Here is a 19700-nt window from a genome sequence, read left to right as displayed (position 1 = left end):
GAGAAGAAGTGTAGAGCAGTATCATGAGCTTCAGACACTCGTGTGAATGCTTTTTCAATAATCTCATTAGCTGCAGCTATGTCTGCTTCAACTTCAGACAGCTCACTGTTTGTGACATCTGTTGATGACTTTTGGCTTACTACTTTGACCCTTTTGGCAAGGTCTTATAGTTTTGCTAATCTTTCTTTATCTGAAGCTATTTTCTTGATAGCTTCTTCAATCTGATCAGCTTCTTTATTCTTTTCTTCTCCAGCAGACAACATTTCCTTCCTTTCTTTTCTCAATTTTGTGACAAAGGCTTCTGCTGTGCTGATCTGTGTTTCAAAGGTCTTGACTTGCTCCTGTAGCTTTTTGTAGTTAGACTTTTTAGGAATGTCAGAGACTTTCAACCTCTGCTTCTCAAGCCTTTCATAAGCTTCATCAGTTTGCTGCTTTGACCATTTTGCTATGGCATCCGCAGTATCCACCTTTCCATCCACTGACTCCTGCTTCTTTCTTTTATGCTCGGAAATAAGATCAGCTATGAATTTGTTGTATTTGTTCCAATTTGGAGCTGTCTTTTTCTTCCGTGGATCAAGTTTAATCTTTTCAATTCTGTTAGCCTCATGCTTTAGTGCAACGATTGGCCAGTCTTTGAATTCTGTTTCTTCAGCAGGATAGAACTTTTCTTTCATTATGTATGCAAGATATTCTTTTCTCAATTCATTTCGTTGTTCTTCAGGGAATAAACTTGACATTTCTTTGTTCAGATTACTTGCATATTCTTCTATTTGTTTGACTTTGTTGAGCAGGAATTCCCTTCTTTCCAAAATGGCTTCATCACCTTAATCCTTGCATTCAACTTTGGCTCTTATCCTTGCTTGTCTTGCTTTTATTTCGAGATATTCATCCATGTTTTCTGGAATTATGAAACCTATGAGAGAAGGAAATTTCCTTTTTGTAGGATCATCTTCAGTGCAAAATTGTTTCATCTCATTTTTCACAGCTTCTAATTCCAATGGATATTTAGCAGCAACAGGATCATACTTTTCATCAGTAGCCTGTGTTGTTTCTCTTTTTCTTTTGTGAGGCTTTGGAGGTTGTGGTGTCGAAATGATGAGATCAGTGGTGGATGTTTGACTAACAGTGGTTGAAACAACTGGTGTTTCAACCGCTGTTGTCATTACAACTGCTGATATGTCAACAGATGTCTTCTGCTTTTGAGCAGGGGATGGAAGATGTGACTCATCATCAGGAATGAAAACCCTTCTCCTTTTTGATGTAGAAGAGGATGATGATGTTTTGGGTGGATCAGTGGTTTGAGATTGGATAGTAGTGGTTTGTGGCATTACAGCAGATGTTGTAACATCTGCAGTCTTCTGCTTTATGGCAGGAGGCAGTGGTGGTGATATGATTTTAGATGATGATGGTGGTGGAACAGTGGTTGTGATGGTGTGTGATAGAGTGGTGTGTGTTGGAGGTGTGTGTGTGTTGATGACATGGCAACTATTTGGCTACTGACAGCAGTTTTTGTAACTACTGATGTATCAACTGTTTGATTTGAAATTTTGGATTTTGTGGTTTGAGGTGATTAGATGATTGTTTTTCTTCTTCTGGTTCAATATACAGCCCATCTTCTATTCCTTTCTTTCTCAACTTGATTTTCTCCCCCTTTTGGCATTATCTGCAAGGGGAGTATCCATGAAGAGGATGGAAGATGGAACTTTTCCACTATGGGCAGTCTTTTGTTTGCTAGCCTTTATAGCCTTGATATCTGCTTGAGTGTCTTTAAACCTTGATTCCACCATGTTGGTCAGCATTTGTACTTGAATAGCATGCTTTTGATCAGCCATATGTTGCTGTTTTTCAAGCATGGGTTGAAAAATATTCCAAAGCTCATTTGCAGCAAATGCATGTTGTGCAGGTGCTTGAGCAGGAGCAGCAGTAGCTTGTGCTTTTTGAGCTTTTAAAATCTCTTGCACCATATCTTTAATTTCAGCAACTGAATCTTCAAGTTTTTCAACTCTTTCCGTCAATTTCTGATATTTTGAATCATCACCTACATTAGTAGGATCATCTGAATCCCCACCAGTAGTGGTTGTATCAATGTGTGACTTAGGAACTGAGTCCCAAAAATCATCCATTGATGCCCCTTGTTCTTGGTACTGGGGACTTCTTTCTTCAGCACTCGATAAACCTTTGATGGTACCGGTGGTTAAAATCAACTCACTGGTGGTTACGGATGTTGCCATGGAAGAAATTGCCTTCAAGGGAGTCTTATTAATGAAACAACTGTCCAACTGAAGATCTGTTGATCCATCAGTTGTAGTTGCTGCTCCACTTGAACTACCACCCAGAGTTACTTGTAACTCAGGGGGTGTAACCTCCTCAGTTGTTGCTGGGATAGCAAAGGTATAAGCAACAGACCCAGTCACTTGTGGAGGTATACTCTCAGTAATGGGTGATAGAGAGGAACTGGTTTGTGTCTGTGCAATAACAACTGCATGCAACAAGGGTATTATTGATTGTGGCATTATGATTGTTGAGGGTGTGGGTGTTGAAAGAGACATGTCCTTGGGATCAGGACTATGGAAGATAGATCCGAGTGGATGCAGAGCTTCATAATTTGGTGTCCCTGTGATTACAACCTGATCCTTTTGTGAGGATGCAGGAGGAGTTTTAGGCATAGGTTGAGATCTTTCTTCCAACTGCTGTGAGGAAGTAGCAGCAGTGGTTTGTGGTGATATTTGTTTTGTCACTGGCATTTGTTCTGGGATCTCATCTTCCAGAGTTGCCTTTGTTTTGGGTTTGGTGGGTTTTCTGGATGTTTTTCTTTTGGTCTTTTTGGTAATGTCAGGTATGGGTTTCAGAGCAGTGGTTGTGCTGATCTGATCACCTAGAGCAGTGGGCTCAGCAGAAGTTACCTGAGGATCAGTGGCAGTTTCTAAAGTCTGCTCAGGTACCTTTGCTTTTAATTTTATTGGTGCCATCATTCTTGAAAATGTTTCAATTGTTAAACTTTTTATTTGAAAATGGACACCTTGTTTGGGCAAATTTTCATCCTCTTTTTCAAATTTTTATTTAAAGTAATAGCTCAGAAATCTTGGAAAAAGAAGAAATGATTTGCTGTCAACATTCTTTACCATGTCATTGAAGATCTCCTGGGAATAGTTGTAATCTTTATTGTTTAGAATAACATATCCCAAGCATTGAATCTTCAATGGTATTTCATTAAACGTTGTTGTTTTATTAGAAACACAACTTAAAAGTGTGTGGAATAAAAATCTGGGTGCAGATGGAAAATAACCTTTTTGTAAGGTATCTACCTTTGATTATTCTGCATACCCTCTTTTCAGAAAATTAGCTTTTAACTCGATTTTATCAAAAGAAGTTTTACCTTTTCAGATCATCGAGTTTGAAGACCTCTGAGATTGATTGTGGGGTGATTTGAAATGCTTTACCCTGTATCGAGGAGTTAATGGCTACTACTTTTCTGTCTTGTTTTTCAAGATTTGCATTTTTCCAAAACTCTCTCTGGGTTTGCAAGTAAATGGGAGCATCTACTGTCAACAAAGTTTTGTACTTTGATGCAAATAGTGTATCAATGATGGAGTCGAAGGTGTGGTTATCGGTAGGTTTTGTGAGGAGACCCACATAGTTATGAGGTGATTTGTATGGGATTTCAATGGTTTCTTCGGTCGTTTGAGCGACCTCTTTTGAAGATGATGGTGATTTTGGTTTAGATTTTGATTTTGATTTTGACTTCGTCATTTTGATGAAGAAGAATCAGAGAATGTTTTGAGAAGAAAGGTTGGAAACTGCTTTGAGAAGAGAACTTTGGAATTCAATTCGACAGTGTAAAACCCCGTTTGGGGGTTTAGGGCAGGGTTTTATTTAGGGAAAAAAATGATCGCTGATGTGGCAGCGGTTATTTTGATCCGAAGGCTAAAAACTGACCACGTGTCAAACACAGATGAAATGGATGAAGGGTGGAGAACAGTTGTTTTAAGAGCCACTGATGAATCAAGCATCAGTGGTTACAACGGTAATAATGTGACAACAATGGAAGATTTTTACTATCAGTGGATAGTATATCAGTGGATAAGACACTGATTTTGAGCATCATTGCTTGTCTTAGCAAAATGAGGAATCAGTGGTTGACTTTCAGCAGTGGATAGTATTTAGTGATCAGATGTTTGAACAAAACAGTAATTAGGGTAAATGATACAGATTTGAAAAACAAATATTTTAGCAACTGTTTTGAGAATTTTCATTCAAGGTTTTTGCCACATGTCAATTTTGAAGAACAGTGGTTAAGTACCCCAGATGATGAAAACTTTTTACTAAGGCATCTCATTATCGTTTAATATTCAAATTAAAACATAGATACCTCAGTAGTTTAAGCACTGTTTAGCAATCAACCTTTGATGTTTAAAACAACCCTGAAAATGACATGACCTTGACATATGTACCTTTTCCTCTTGACCCATTTATGAGGACAATAATACCAACAAAAATAAGGTATTATATCCTGACAGGTAACAGAACTATCGCCAACAAAAACAAGCAAAAGTTCAAAATACATTATTAAAAAAATGAACACTATATCCTGGTTATTTGAGAAAATCCTTTGAAGAAAAAAATTAAAGGATTTTCTGAAAACAGCATCAAAGAGGATCTGGTAAAGTTTTCAATAAGATACGTGATCATATCATTCTTAAGTTTAACAAAATGGTCAGTGGTTTGGCAGTAGTTGGTAGAACATTCTGAATACGTTCTGACCACTGTATGGTACCATTTTCTTTGTCAGTTGATTGCAAACATGAGGACACATGGATGAGAGAAATTTTTTTTTTCAAGTCCTCTTTGGAGTTCATTCACCGGAATCAAAACCTTTTCCTGAGCAAGTGGATGCACACAGTTGCTTAATGATTATTATTACTCTAAACTATGACTTATAAATGTTTTATGTTTATACTCTTTTCTTTTGACTTGAAAAGTTTTGAGATAAACACACTTCTGAGTTTTTGTGAATTTTCTTCTTCCCTTTTTACCCTTCCCAATCATAAGTATTGAAATACTTACTGAGGGGTATTTATTGAAGGAATACTTGTTCCAGAATCATTTTGTAGTAATGTTTTGAGAGATTTGGTCATTTCTGCACATGCTTATGCCAACCTTCTCATTACCTATGATCTTGACATTTTTGACTCCTGATTTTCTTAATGTATTTTAACATAGTTGATTTTGTCCTTTTGAGGAGCTCAACCTGTTTTCAACACATAAGATCTGAATGACTAAAGTTTTAATTTCCCTCTTTTATGTTATCAAAAACACTAATGTTTTAAGAACATAGGTTTTTGTTAATCTGAGGTTCATACTTTAGCATTTAGTGAAAACATCACAAATATCAAAACAACAATTGAAATCAATTTTGAAAATATCGAACGATCCCATAATTTATCAGATATTTTACAGATCTGAAAACTATGAGTGACTTGTGCATGATATCACTTGTTGAGTGAAATTTGTGTGTCATATGACATCTTGGTGGATTTATAGAGTTTCTGAATAACCATTTTGATCATAATTCACTCGTTACTCTGTTTTTCAACTGAATACAACCATCCTTAGTATCAATTTTGAGCCGAACTGTTATGTCAAATTGATTGTTAGATCGAATTTGACTGTCCAGGCTCTGATACCAATTGTTAGATCCGAGGCTCTCATGATTGTGCTTGTTTGTGATGTTTGAACAAATCAAATAAATATGAGCAGTTTTAAGTGCAACGGAAATGAATAACAAACTTTGTAAACACAATCAAAGGAGAATATAGTTTGATAAACAATTGCTTTTTCATAGAGTCGAAAGATTACATTAAAAGCAAAAGGTTACAATGCAAGCTTACAGACTAAACTCCCCCCCAGCCTGATACTCCAGGGTCGGTTGCACAAGATGAAAGGATTGAATTGAGGAGAAGAACTCACTCAAAACGAATCAAATATAACAGTATAAAGTACTGTCATATTTATAGGCAAACCAAACTACTGATGTACCTCAGCTGACGTCACCATGATAGTGACATCTAACAGCCTAACAACCTATAGACACTGATCTATACAAAACTACTGATGTCTAACAACTGATTGATAATACAATACAAAACAAGTCTAACACTGTTCACGTTCCACTGTTGTAGCCTAAGCACTGATTAATTGAACATCAGTGCTTTCTTCAAAAGGTGATCAGTCTTTGAATGAGCAGTGCTTGGATCTTCAGCAGTACTTAAGAGACAGCAGTAGATAGAGCTCAACGTTTGCCTTTTAGCAGTCTTTAGTTGTTTCATCAGTGTTTGGTTCATCAGTTGTTCTTCTGAGCAGTGTTTAGAGTGTATCAGCAGATAGGTAACCACTATCAAGGGGAGAGCTTAGTGTAAACATCTGCTTATTGTGAATCCACTGTTGTGATCAGGTTTTGGCTTTACATTATCTGTTCCTCTGGTAGGGTTCAATCCCAACACGTCAATTATTTTTAAGGTTGATTTTCAATTACATCTACATGGTATTAGCCTAACCAAAGAAACCCAACCCTAATCGCCTCCTTCTTCCTCCCTTCGTCTCATCTCCTAGTATCCTCATGCCCTCCCCTTCTGACTCCCTTACCACCATGACTAATGTTCCTCACCTCTACCTGATCAAACCTTCTACCACAATGTAACACTCAAAAAATGCGTAAATGCTATTCTATCGTTTTATTTTATTAGAAAGTTACTTAAACACCTTAGTATGAATAAGATAACTAAAAAGAAATTAACTTAGTTATTCTACTTTTACTTTAACATAAAAAGGAAGTTAAATTGTGCATGAAATAAAATGTGAACAATTAGGATGGACTAAATGTGAAGTTTGACAAACTTAATAAAAGAAAAAGAAAGTGCGGGAATCTTTATGTTTGTGTGTGTCGAGATATATAGGGAGAGAGAAGAAGAGAACTCTTCTCACTTAACAAACAACAAGAATTCAGCAAATTGAATGTGTTCAAGGGCTGGAATTAGATGCATGAACTAGGTTTCTTGATCATCTAAGTATTCTTAACATAAGGTAAGTCTAATTTTATGATTTGGTGATCTTGAATAAAATGGGTTGCAATCAATCCACGAGTTCATGTGAAATTAGTATGATTATAAGTTAGAAGTACCACATAGAGCATGAATTATACTTGAATTTGACTATTTTGGTGATTTAAAAGTGAAAACCCACTTGAAATAGTAGTATTATGGGTTTGATGATGAAAATGTGCAAAATTAGTGTAATGTTAATGTATGTAGTTGCATATAGTGGTCATGTGTTAGATGAATTTACTATAGAATGAAGATTATGTGAATTTAGTTGATTTTGATGATCCATGATATGAACTAGTAAAAGAATGCATATGATACTTGTACATTGTGCTTTGTTGGTGGTATGCACACCATGTGTGAGATGAAATGCCTTAAATAAAGATTTCTATGTGATAAAGATGATCTCATGTGAATAGGATGCTAAATGGTTAGAATTGGTGATATGATGGTTGTTAACACAATTGTGTTAAGAAAAAAATTGAACGAAGACATGAGCTTGAAAATATGTTGATTTTAAATTGTAGGCGTGAAAGAGGAAGATATGAGCCAATCCGGGTCACAAGCAAGGCTTGACAAAGGTAAGTTCTTATACTTAAAAATATCAGTAGTTATAATGTTTATGTTACATTTTTATGTTAAGAATATAAGTTTGTATTTTGTTAAATGAAATTATATGGAAGTTCGATTCATGCATACAGGTCGAATTAGTAAGAATGACATATGTATGAATTGGGAATTGGTGTCGAACCGAATATAGAAGATCGAATGAATTCGACATCAAGACCCGCTAGAAAGTATGATTGAATGAATGTAATGAAAGGATTATTATCATGTTCTTTGGAAGGTTCGAATTCTATGTTAGTTCATTATGATGTAACTAATTTGTTTGGTATGGTTGTAGGTAGATCATCGTGTTAGGTGGCGCCAAGCTTGGAACGAACACATCACCCGCATATGACGTTTCCACATTTTCATTTTAAACGGGTCAAAACATTTTGTAGTTATGTTTAAGTTTAGTCGTACGTTTGTAAATTGTGTTTGAAACTTATTATGTTAGTATGCTATCTACTAGTAAAATTTTAAGTAAGCAGGTTTTATTGTAAATGTTGAATTTATACATGTTAATGAATGGCAATAGCTTTTGTTAAATGTTAGTACGTTTATAATATGTGTCTTTAATCCCGTGAACAAATGGGCGTTACAAGTTGGTATCAGAGCCAAGGTTTGACGGATTCAAGTACAAAGACCGAGGTACTTGAACTCAAACCGAAAGCTCATGCATAGTGTGTGTTCACTCTGAGGCGCAAATCAAGTAAATACATTTACATTTACATTTGAAGAATTTCATATAACGGATAATGTTATGGGTTGTTACAGGGTGTTACGGAATGTTATGGGACATTATGGGTCGAATGGGGGCCTGGAAACGAGTCTTACAAGCTGAAACGAAGGAAAACAGCGTCGGTAACACAAAGGGGGCGTCGCCGACGGCCCCTGTGGCATCGCCGACGCTGCCCCCGTGTCCTGACGCCCTAAAATCATGTCTACATGATTTTCTGGCGACAGACATTTCCCAAACGCCTCGGCGACGTGGCCGTCGCCGTCGCCGACGCCACATGCAGCATTTGATCGTTGTTTTTGTGATTTCTTGTTATTTTATACCTCCTAAACCCATCCCAACACCCCGTTAAGCTTCCGAAAAACACTGTAATTCTATCGGAACTATGATTGCAAAGCATGTTAACTTAAAAATAAAAAAACGAGTGTATGTATCCGATTAGAAAGTTGTTGAATAGATGAAAGAATGTTCCAAATTTTACATCGAGAATGTTTGAGATAAGAATTATAAGAGTTCCTAACTTATAAGAATGAAATATAGAAAGCATACAAATTCTAGAATGTTATAATGGATGAGTGGTATTATATCTAACATAAGTATGTAATTGTAGATGACTGACGAAGGAAGTCCAAATGCGACGGAATGAATACGTCAGGATAAACTAAATAAACTGATTGTGGAAGAAATAGGAAAGACGCTTGACGTAAATATCCCTTGTATAGCGCAAGAAGTAGAAAGCCAAGTGTTAACTGTGGTGGAGACCATGATGACGAGCAAGATTGATGAACTAAAGGAAAGAAAGAAACACGTCGGTGCACATATAAGGAAATAATGGCATGTAAACCTTCATCATATAATGGTGAGATAGATCCCATAGAATGTCAAAGATGGATCTCCAATATAGAAGGGGTGTTCATTCAGAGTCACTGCAAGAAAGAAGATCAAGTCGTGTTCACTACGGAACAACTTCAACGACAAGCGAAGGATTGATGGGATGCATATAGTAAAGAAATAAGTGAAGACAAACTACAAACCCTCACCTAGCAAGAGTTCAAAGAACCCTTCATGAAATATCATTGCCCACAATCGGTCGTAGACCGTATTCAAGAAGACTTCCTCCCTATTCGACAAAAGGATGAAACGGTCGATGAAATCACTAACACTTTTCTAGATAAGATGAAGTTTTGCAAGGAATTCACAAGAATGGAGAGGATGGAAATTAACCGTTACCACGATATGCTAAGGGTCGAGTTCCGAGAATTCATCAGCCCTTCTAAATGCGAAACATTTGAATGAGCTCATTAATTGGTCAAGAGATAAAGAGATCAAGTTGAATAGGCAAGAGGAATGGGGAGAGAAAAGGCAAATAAAAAAGAGAACAAATCATGGTCCCCCTAAAAAGCCCAAGTCTCACGACCATAGCAAGAAAGAAACTTCTAAAGGAGGATTACCATGATGCAAGACATGTGGGAAACTGCACTCGGGTGAATGTTTGATGGGAAGAAAGGGGTGCTACAACTGTGGACTATTGATACACGATTTCTGTTTCCTTCGTCAGCATATCGAGTCATGTATATATGTATAGGATTTCGTGTTAAGGTGTCGGGTTTTACATTGTAAATACCCCTTCGCACAAAGGAGTCCTTCGTACGAAGGGAAATGTGTCCACTCACATGAATGTTGTCAGTCGCATAAAGGCCCACTCATACGAAGTAACTTTCCTATATATAGGTGAGTGGGTGCAATCATTTGAGAACTTTTTGGCAACTTGTAGCGAAGCTCTGCCAAATTGGTTTCTTGGCTTTGTAACTTCACTCTGTTAATGAAACCAATGTTTAAAAGTGATATCTTGTGTTTGTCATCTTTCTAATTGGATTCCGCACAATATGGAGAGCTAATATGAGTCGATTGGAGCTTATTCGAGATCGAAACGGTCCTCACAAGCAGTATCAGAGCCTGGAGGCCGATTTCAACGACTATCAACATAAGACTTCAGCAATTTGAAGACTTTATACACATCTCACTTCTACTCATTCTTCTTTTGATCATTTTCTAAACGAATTCATGGACGAAATGACCTAAAGTTTTGACATACTATTCGAAATTGGTTAATGGTAAACCCTAGAAAAAATTAGGTCAAAATACAATCAGAATCATCATAAATTTGTGAAAATATGCAAAAATAGGTAACTTGAATTTGTGCAACTGAATCATTCGCGCGAAGGAACACCCCACTCGCACGAAGAGATTTTCCCTTTGCGCGAAGAGACAAAATTTCAGTTTGTTTGAAAATAGTCCACTCGCACGAGTGATCTATTCATACAAGTCTACTTCGCATGAAGAAGTTGTTTGACCTAGTTTGACTGATTTTCATGTACGTTTGCATGAAGTTCGAGAAATTGACAAGATGGAGAATGAATTTTATAATGCGTTTGCAACAACTCCTAGTTGGGTAGCTCAGAGTTAGAGTTTAGAAAATGAACTTGGAACAAGAACTAAACCGCCTAAGTTGTTGAGTATTGACAAATTCAATGGTTGGAGTAAGCGATTTGCAAATTTGATTCAAGCATATCATATGGAATGTTGGTACTCAATGATATATGAATATATGGAACCAATGGCAGAAGATGGTCAAAAGAAAATGTTAACACAATTTGACCAAATTGAGAAAAATAATCTCATCAATGAGAAGAAAATGATAATTTTTTTCCAACAATCAATAAAAGATGATGTTCCCACACTCTCACAACACAAAGGAACATCTTACTCAATATGGGATGCGTTAAAATATAAATATGAAGGCAGTAAACAAATGCTTAAGAACAAAAAGGCACTGATCAAAAAGAAATTTGATATATTTACAATCTTAAAAGGTGAATCGTTAAAACAAGTAATCGAACGATTCTGTTATCTTGTAAATGAAATGAGGAGGCTAAGAATCGAAAAAGACAAAGAAGAATTAGTGCATAAGTTAGCTGATGCATTACCGCAGGGTGGTGATTGGTCAACATATCTCATGATTCTGAAAAATATCAGAGAATATGAAGATTTTCTCTAAGCATGTTTATCGAAAAGTTGGAGAACCACGAGTTAGATTTGAAAAAGATGGCTAAGACGCAAAGTGCTAATGTACAACAAGAGGTGAATCTATAATACAAAGGTAGCAGCTTATCAAATATACAGAGTCCCAAAATTCAGACAACATATAGTGCAAATAACTCGACTGGATTCTCTTCCAACCACTCAAACAACAACAGCGGGTTTTCAACATTCTCAAGTTTCAAATTAAATTCTTCAACTCCTAGTTCAAAATCATCACAAGGCTCAAACACATACTCGAATCAAAGCAATTCAAATCCTCATGTGCTACGCTGCAATATAGCGGTTAATCTGCAAAATACTCAAGGATTTAATGAATGTACTGCGAAATAGCATATGGTGTTTCTGGCATCAGTTCTCGAGTCATATGGAAGTCTACTTGCGGAAAAAATCGGCAATTCGGATAAAATAAGAGAAGAATATGACCAGATAGATCAGGAGGAGTTAGAGCTGATGGATATTAAATGGAGCTTGGCAAGTATTCTTAGACGGGTACAGAGATTCATGGAAATCGCAGAAAGAGATTGTAGGGCTGGTCCTGATTCAAAATTGGGATTCTACAAATCGAAAGTTACTTGTTTTAAATGTAAAGAACGAGGACATTTTAAAAGAGAATGCCCAAATCAGGAAGTTCAGGGAAATGTCAATCCTTTTCACGAAGATAACTACAAAAGGGCAATATATCACAAGACATTGCCACAGTCAAACATGACAAGGTCTCGGATCGAATGTGGTTCGTCTAAAGAAAGGAAAAGGGCGTTGGTAGTAACTCAGGAAGATGAAGGGTTTAACTAGGATAAATATATTCCAAAAGATGAAGGATTTGCGATGCTTGGTGAAATAATCGACGAGCCTAAACAAACATTTGAAGAAGAAATTAAAGATGAAGGAGAAATTTGTTTCGATGAAACTCCCGAGAGTTCTGATAAAGTTTATTCTTCTTCTGAAGAAATGTTACAAGAAGGATTAAGATCAATGATGTCTCCTGAATTGTATAATGTTTTTGTAGGTTATTTCGGCAGTAGCTCAGGATCTAGTGGGATGCAAAGAGAAGAAGAAAATATATAAATTGAGGAAGAAATCATTGATGTGTCAAAAGTGATGGATGAAGAAAGTTTGTGTAACATAGTAGATAAAGCAATGATCGCTCAGTTTGAAGAAGAAGAAAGAAGAGTTGAGAAAGAGAAGAAAGATGAGTCAGTTGAAAAAAAAAACCATATGTGTACTTCGTTCTATTTGCATAAAACAAGGACGATGGTGCAATTATGTCTATAATGTCATATAAAACATTTGATTGTTGTCAAACGTTAATGTCATTGTTTAATCTAGAAACCAAAGAAAACATGTCATATCCAATGATCATATGATACCAGCGTTTCAAGCATTAAGGACGAGTAACCTTAATCACCTCGCGTGTGTTGTCCTTGCCAAGCCTTCGATAGTTTTCCCACGACTATTTGTGCAATCGATGTTACCAAGCATCCCGAGAAAGCCGTATACCTCTTCATGCACATCCTACATACTTTGAATGTTACCCTATGCCGGTTTTCTTAAATATCTCTTTTTGTATAGATCAATGACACCTTATAATATTAATTTCAGCTAATAAAAAATGCACTTTAATTCGATATATAATCATAAATATTTACGAGATAATACAAATAATGTAAATACTCATATTTTAACTAAAATAAAAAATGCTATCTTTTGAGGGTTTTCTAACAATTTTAAATATTCATCCCACAAGTCGGTGCTAGTGTTGTAAGTCATTCGTCGAATCGAAGAAATATACTTATGTATAGTAGATAGTCATAGTTTACCTCTTGCATTAGTTTTTTTTATTTAAAATAGTCAAACTCGTGCTCTAGATATCTAGTTATGCGTTCCAATAGTCTACAACTCATGCGAAAACAACATCAAAATGTGATCATTATAAAGAGGCTCATCATCAAAATAATCATGAACTAGTTGGCTAGCCGCTTGTGTGCAACCGCACGATCTTGGTTTACTCGATCTGGTCTAGTACGTGGTTGAAGTGAGCTGTCAATAAGATCATTGATGAATTTTATACCAACTTGAATCACACCAATGAAAAGCTTGTCACCTTCGTATGAGGTGGCACCCCTCACGCCCCTACACACGTTCTTACCATCGCACCATGGTTTACTCGATCTGGTCTAGTACGTGGTTGAAGTGAGCTGTCAATAAGATCATTGATGAATTTTATACCAACTTGAATCACACCAATGAAAAGCTTGTCACCTTGGTATGAGGTGGCACCCCTCATGCCCCTACACACGTTCTTACCATCACACCATGGTTTACTCGATCTGGTCTAGTACATGGTTGAAGTTAGCTGTCAATAAGATCATTGATGAATTTTATACCAACTTGAATCACACCAATGAAAAGCTTGTCACTTTCGTATGAGGTGGCACCCCTCACGCCCCTACACACGCTCTTACTATCGCACCATTTTCCTTGAGGATTAAACTAGAATTAACTTTTTAATTTAGTTACACTATAAAATTTAATTTAGTTATACCATAAAATGGGTTTTCAAATGATTGCTTTAGAGAGGAATTGAGTGGCCTTTTTAGGTCTAAGAAGTCGTAAATTATTGCTTTATATTCTTTTGAGAAGATTAACTTTGAGTGCCGCTGCTTCCATTTCTCCTCAACTCATTATTGCAATATCATTGTTAACCGTTTGATCACAAAAAGCCTACCTTTGACAAATTTTTGAATTGATGAGGCAACTTGTATGGCAATTAGAGGCTTAAACACGCTTTTTTTGCATGTGCTTTCTTTTCTTTATTTTGCTTTATTACTATTATTATAATACAAAATACATCAATTTTTTTCATTATATATTTTTTTAGGAACAACAACTTTCCTGTATTAGACTACTACACTCCCTGAATTAGAGAGCCCCGTTGCCCCACTTTGGTCAGACTATGTTTTCTTATCCGGGACCACGTTGTATTCAGAGTTTTGGCTTAGTTGTTCCCTCGGGAAACCATACCGTCGACTGCCACTTGACAGTCGTTTTGCCACCACAAGAGCAGAACTCTCTGACGTAACACACGGTGGGACAAAACTCGAGTGGGCTCTAACACCTCTGCAAGGAGGCTAGGCTTTTATTATATAGAAGAATGAAATTTCAGCTACAATTTTATTAAAGTAATATTTGGTAGGGGTGTTCAAAACCGGATATCCGAAAATTCGGATATCTGAAATTTTCGGATACCAGATTTCACTATTCGAATCCGTATCCGAAATTTCGGATATTTCGGATACGGATTCGGATAGTGAATCGGATACCCGAAAATCCAACTTTTTTATTTAATCTTTGTTTTTTTATTATTTTTTTCATATTCGGAAACGGATATTTTGGATAGTTTCGGATATCCGAATATAAGTTTTTGGATATTTTTCGGATATATTTAGGATATTTCGGATATTTTCGGATATTCGGATATCCGAAAAAAATGAAAATTAAATTTTCGGATATTTCGGATATCCGAAATATCCGAAAACTTTGAAAATCACTATCCGAATCCGAATCCGAAAAAATCGGATATCCGAATTTCGGATATTCGATTTTTCGGATATTTCGGATTCAGATATCGGATATTTCGGATCGGATTTTCTGATACGGATAGTTTTGAACACCTCTAATATTTGATAGTTGGTTTAAATATTGATCAGTTCTTTGATAAATTAACTGAAAAATAAAGCTGATAATAAAAACATTATTAAATTAGCAAGTAATAATAATTATAAATTAAAGAAAATATCAATTAGCTTTAGCTCAATTGACATTTGATGGAAAGTAGAGACTTAGGTTTGAGTTCATATGTTTAAAGTTCATATCTGATCCCAATTAGGTTTTATCACAGTGGGTCTTCGGATGGTGGCCTTTCCCCATAGCTAGAGATGATAGGTTTGGGCTATCTAACGATGTTTGTGGTAGGTAGCAGGCGTATGGGATCGCTTTTTATCATTGGGTTACCCCAGGTAGACGGACTTTTATTCGTTGGCCTTTAAATAAAAAAAATAAAAAAATGATCTAATTTCGAATGTCTTGCTAAGTTAACAACTCTATTTCAACCATCGTCTGGTTACATCCATTCACTTTTGTGGTTTTGGTAATTAATTATTAACAAATTAAAAATTTGTTAACTAATATTAACAATTAAGCTATTAACATATGCAAAATTTTGAAACGATTTTATATAATTTTATGTAAGTTTTTGGCAATTCTAAGAGTTGATATTTAAAGGTTGATTCTATAGATTTCTAGAATTCGAAACCTATAAACCGGAAAACCAAATCAATTTAGTCTATCAGGGTGGGTTTGTTACTTTGTTTATGGGCCGGGTCAAAACCGAACCATGGCATATTTCATAACCTATCAGCTTTAGTTAAAAACTGTTTTGTTAACTCGGACATTAAAATGGATTATGTTAACACGAAAAGATATTTGTGTTCTTATTTCGGATGCTTATATTTGAGGTTTTAGGTCATTATTGACATGTGCTCAGTGTTGAGGTACTGAAGTTGGCGAAGTATAAAAAATGTGAGCAACTTAGCTGACTGGAGAGTTCAAGGAACCAAGTTACAGCTGCTGTAAACTTGAGGAACTAAAGTGAAACGTGGGCAGATATCTAATACCAATAAAACACTCCAAATAAGCCACATGACATTCTATCTTTTAATCTCATAATTTTTATTTATAATTTATTTAGTTAGTATATCCTTTTTTAATTTAATATATGTACAAGGCTGGCTCAACCATTTTAGTGGCCTAAGGCGAAGTAAAATCTTGTGGCCTTTTTCCCAAAAAAATGTATGTGATTGAAAGTTAAACTTGAAGGGCCCAAATGTAATTATTTGAAAGATTGTGTTAAAATTTTAAAACAAGAAAAAAAATGGTGAACCAGGGATTCAAACCCGGGTCTCACCAGCATCCATATATACACAAAACCACTACACTACAACCATCAATCTGTTGACAATCCACACCCTAAATCTTTTATAAATGGACTGTGGTTTCATCAAATTGTGGAGACCCTATAGTTTCGGTGGCCCAAGGCCTAAGCTTCATTTGGCTTACCCTTGGGCCGGCCCTGTATATGTATACCACTTAGCATTATCTTAGTTCCTATCTGTCTCTCTGTCTGTCTGTCTGTCTGTCCGTCCGTCCGTCCGTCCGTCTGTCTGTCTATCTATCTATACTTTTTACAAAAGGAGAAATCCCAATAACATAAGAAAAACTTATGTGGCAGCCATAGAGGCTGTCCAACAATGTTTTTCTTATGTCATCAACGATGAGGTGGCAGCCATAGAGGAGCCATAGTGACATCATAAAGCTTAATATTAAAACACTTTAAAATTCAAAACTCTGGCCCACATTCTTCAAACATCTGCTTTCCATTCATGTTTCAAACCTCTGCCTTCCATTCATGCTTCAAACATCTGCCCAGATTCAAATTTCAAAATTCTGGCTCCAGATTTAAAATTCAAACCATATAGGTATATAAAGCTCTTTTTAATTTCAAATTCTCATAACAAACATAAACTCTAATTCTCTCTCTCTACGGTTTAAATTTTTCCCTCTCTCTCTCTGTTTCTCATCGGAGCTTGAGGTCATTTCACAGCCTACGTTGCTAATCTCGACCCTCAGGTACTGTTTATTCATCATGTTTAACATCGATTTGAATATTATGCAGACCAACAGTAGTTTAAAAATAGATATTTTTGGATTTTTTCTTTTTATCACAAACTGAAGGTTTGTATGCTAAATATTCTTCAAGTAGATCTTGCTGGATTTGTTATATGGTGTGGAAGTCTTGAGTTCGTTGGCCGAACTTCGGAATGTAATCAATGTTATAAAATGGATTTCAACTTTATTGATGAAGAGGTAATGTCTGTTTGTGTTTAAAAATAGATGTATATGTGTGTATTCTTGATTCATCATGTTTGACCATCGATTTGAATATTATGCAGAGCTGAAGGTAGTTTAAAAATAGATATTTTTTGATTTTTTTTTCTTTTTATCACAAACTGAAGGTTTGTATGCTAAATGTTCTTCAGGTAGATCTTGCTGGACTTGTTATATGGTGTAGAAGTCTTGAGTTCGTTGGCCGAACTTCGGAATGTAATCAAGGTTATAAAATGGATTTCAACTTTATTGATGAAGAGGTAATGTCTGTTTTTGTTTAAAAATAGATGTATATGTGTGTATTCTTGATTCATCATGTTTTACCATCGATTTGAATATTATGCAGAGCTGAAGGTAGTTTAAAAATAGATATTTTTTGATTTTTTTCTTTTTATCACAAACTGAAGGTTTGTATGCTAAATGTTCTTAAGGTAGATCTTGCTGGATTTGTTATTTGGTGTGGAAGTCTTGAGTTCGTTGGCCGAACTTCGAAATGTAATCAAGGTTATAAAATGGATCTCAACTTTATTGATGAAGAGGTAATGTCTGTTTGTGTTTAAAAATAGATGTATATGTGTTTAAAATAAATCAGGTAATTGTTATTCATTTGCTAATTGTTAATACACTTTGTAATCAGTTCTTCTTCTTCTTCGTTATTTCTTGAGCTTTGTTACATCTTTTCCAGATTGAAGTTTCTTCAAATCGTCATCTTCTCCAATGCTTCCATCGATTCTTCTCTCGCTAAATCTGGTAACAATCCGTGACCTAATTTCTTTCATGATTCTATGAAATTTGTTTGATATGTTTGTAGCTTTTGATTTTGTTTTTGATTTGTTATTGTTTATTCAGATGCTTGCATTGGTGTACCATGTGATTACGAGTAGATTGATTTTGATATGTTTGTAGTTTTTGTTTTTCACAATCTGTTTTGTTGGTTTATTCGAGTTTCTGCTTGTTTGTGAGGATGTCTTTTAAGAACCTTGCGTATTTAGGAATTTGAGTCAACGCCTCAACAAATGGTATGTTTATGTGTAATTGTTTAAACATTTCTAAAAACTTACCATGTTGTTCATCGTTCTTTTGCTTCTTCAGTCTGCTCGGATATGGGACAGGAGGAATAAAATCTTTAACTAGCTCCTGGAACTGTGTTGTACTTGCTGGGACTCGCCTAGTGTGCACCTCGTCTGAAGCGTCAGTTTGGACCGTATCAGTGATCGGTGGTGAGTCCGATTTGTCAGGTCCCGTGGTTTTACCACTCCTCGTCATTACTGCATTAACGTGCCCTCTCGGGTTTGGTTCTGTGTTACCTGGAAGACTACCTTGGGGTCTTTCAGACAACATCTTGGCCAATTGGCCGACTTGATTCTCAATGGTTTGTATTGAAGCTTTCTGGCTCCGCATTTCCCCTTCTTGTGTCATGAAACGCTCCTCATGCTGCTGGTATCGCTTTTCAAATATTTGGTTGGCGTTGTTGGAGTTGTTTAATAGCTGCACCATCATCTCCTCTAGTTTTGAGTTGTTGTCAGAGGTTTGAGGCTGGGAAGTGCTTCTTGAACCTAAGTTATTGTAACATGGTTGAAAGGTTTGCCCTGATGGCTGAAAAGATTGTCCCTGGGGCTGAAAGGATTGCCCCTGAGTTTGTTGTGGCGCGTGAGCGCGTTGAGCGTATCCGAGTGGGTTTTGGTTATTGGAATTAGCTTTCCACCCAAAGTTTCGGTGATTCTTCCAACCCGGATTGTACGTGTTTCTATAGGGGTTATTTTGGGGCCTAATTTGATTGCCCAAATAGTCCACCTCTTCGTGGCCTGTAAACATAACACCCTGCTCACATGTACCTGGCTCGTGTGATACTCCACACAGCTGACATGATGTTGTACTTGCGAAACGTTCTGAGCTTGATCAAATATTGCTGCCAAAGCTCCAATCTGTGCTGCAAGAGCCGTATATGTATCCACTTGATGAACTCCAAGAATAGATGATGCTTTATTTCACACTCCACCGAGACGAGAACTTGACTTCAAGGTAGCCTTCTGTCGCAACCCCCGTCCCCCTGGTACAAACCCCGGGAACGGGCGGCCGCGACCAGTTCTGGTGGTATCTTGTTTTTGTCTAATTTGGCAGCGGAATTTTCATCAGGACCGTAGTTAGGAAATATTTTATCAGAGTAAAATACCACACTTCCATAATAGTAAACACATGGAATAAAACCCAAGTTT

General features: G+C 36.3%; 2 protein-coding genes across 2 annotated transcripts; one reads left to right on the top strand and one right to left on the bottom strand.

The window, feature by feature from the left end:
- The first annotated feature begins 11056 nt into the window (after positions 1-11056).
- LOC110888357 lies at positions 11057-11497 on the top strand. Its single transcript, XM_022135887.1, has one exon. The coding sequence runs from the start codon at positions 11057-11059 to the stop codon at positions 11495-11497; it is 441 nt and encodes a 146-aa protein (XP_021991579.1).
- A 6923-nt stretch (positions 11498-18420) lies between these two features.
- Positions 18421-18981, bottom strand: LOC110888358. The gene has a single exon (XM_022135888.1). It carries the CDS (start codon positions 18979-18981, stop codon positions 18421-18423), a length of 561 nt encoding a protein of 186 aa, XP_021991580.1.
- Positions 18982-19700: the final 719 nt, after the last annotated feature.

This window comes from Helianthus annuus, chromosome 11 (genome assembly GCF_002127325.2).
Source record: "Helianthus annuus cultivar XRQ/B chromosome 11, HanXRQr2.0-SUNRISE, whole genome shotgun sequence".
NCBI classification, from domain to species: Eukaryota; Viridiplantae; Streptophyta; class Magnoliopsida; order Asterales; family Asteraceae; genus Helianthus; species Helianthus annuus.
The sequence above is the reverse complement of the archived record's forward strand: the minus strand, read 5'-3'. Positions and strand labels throughout refer to the sequence as shown.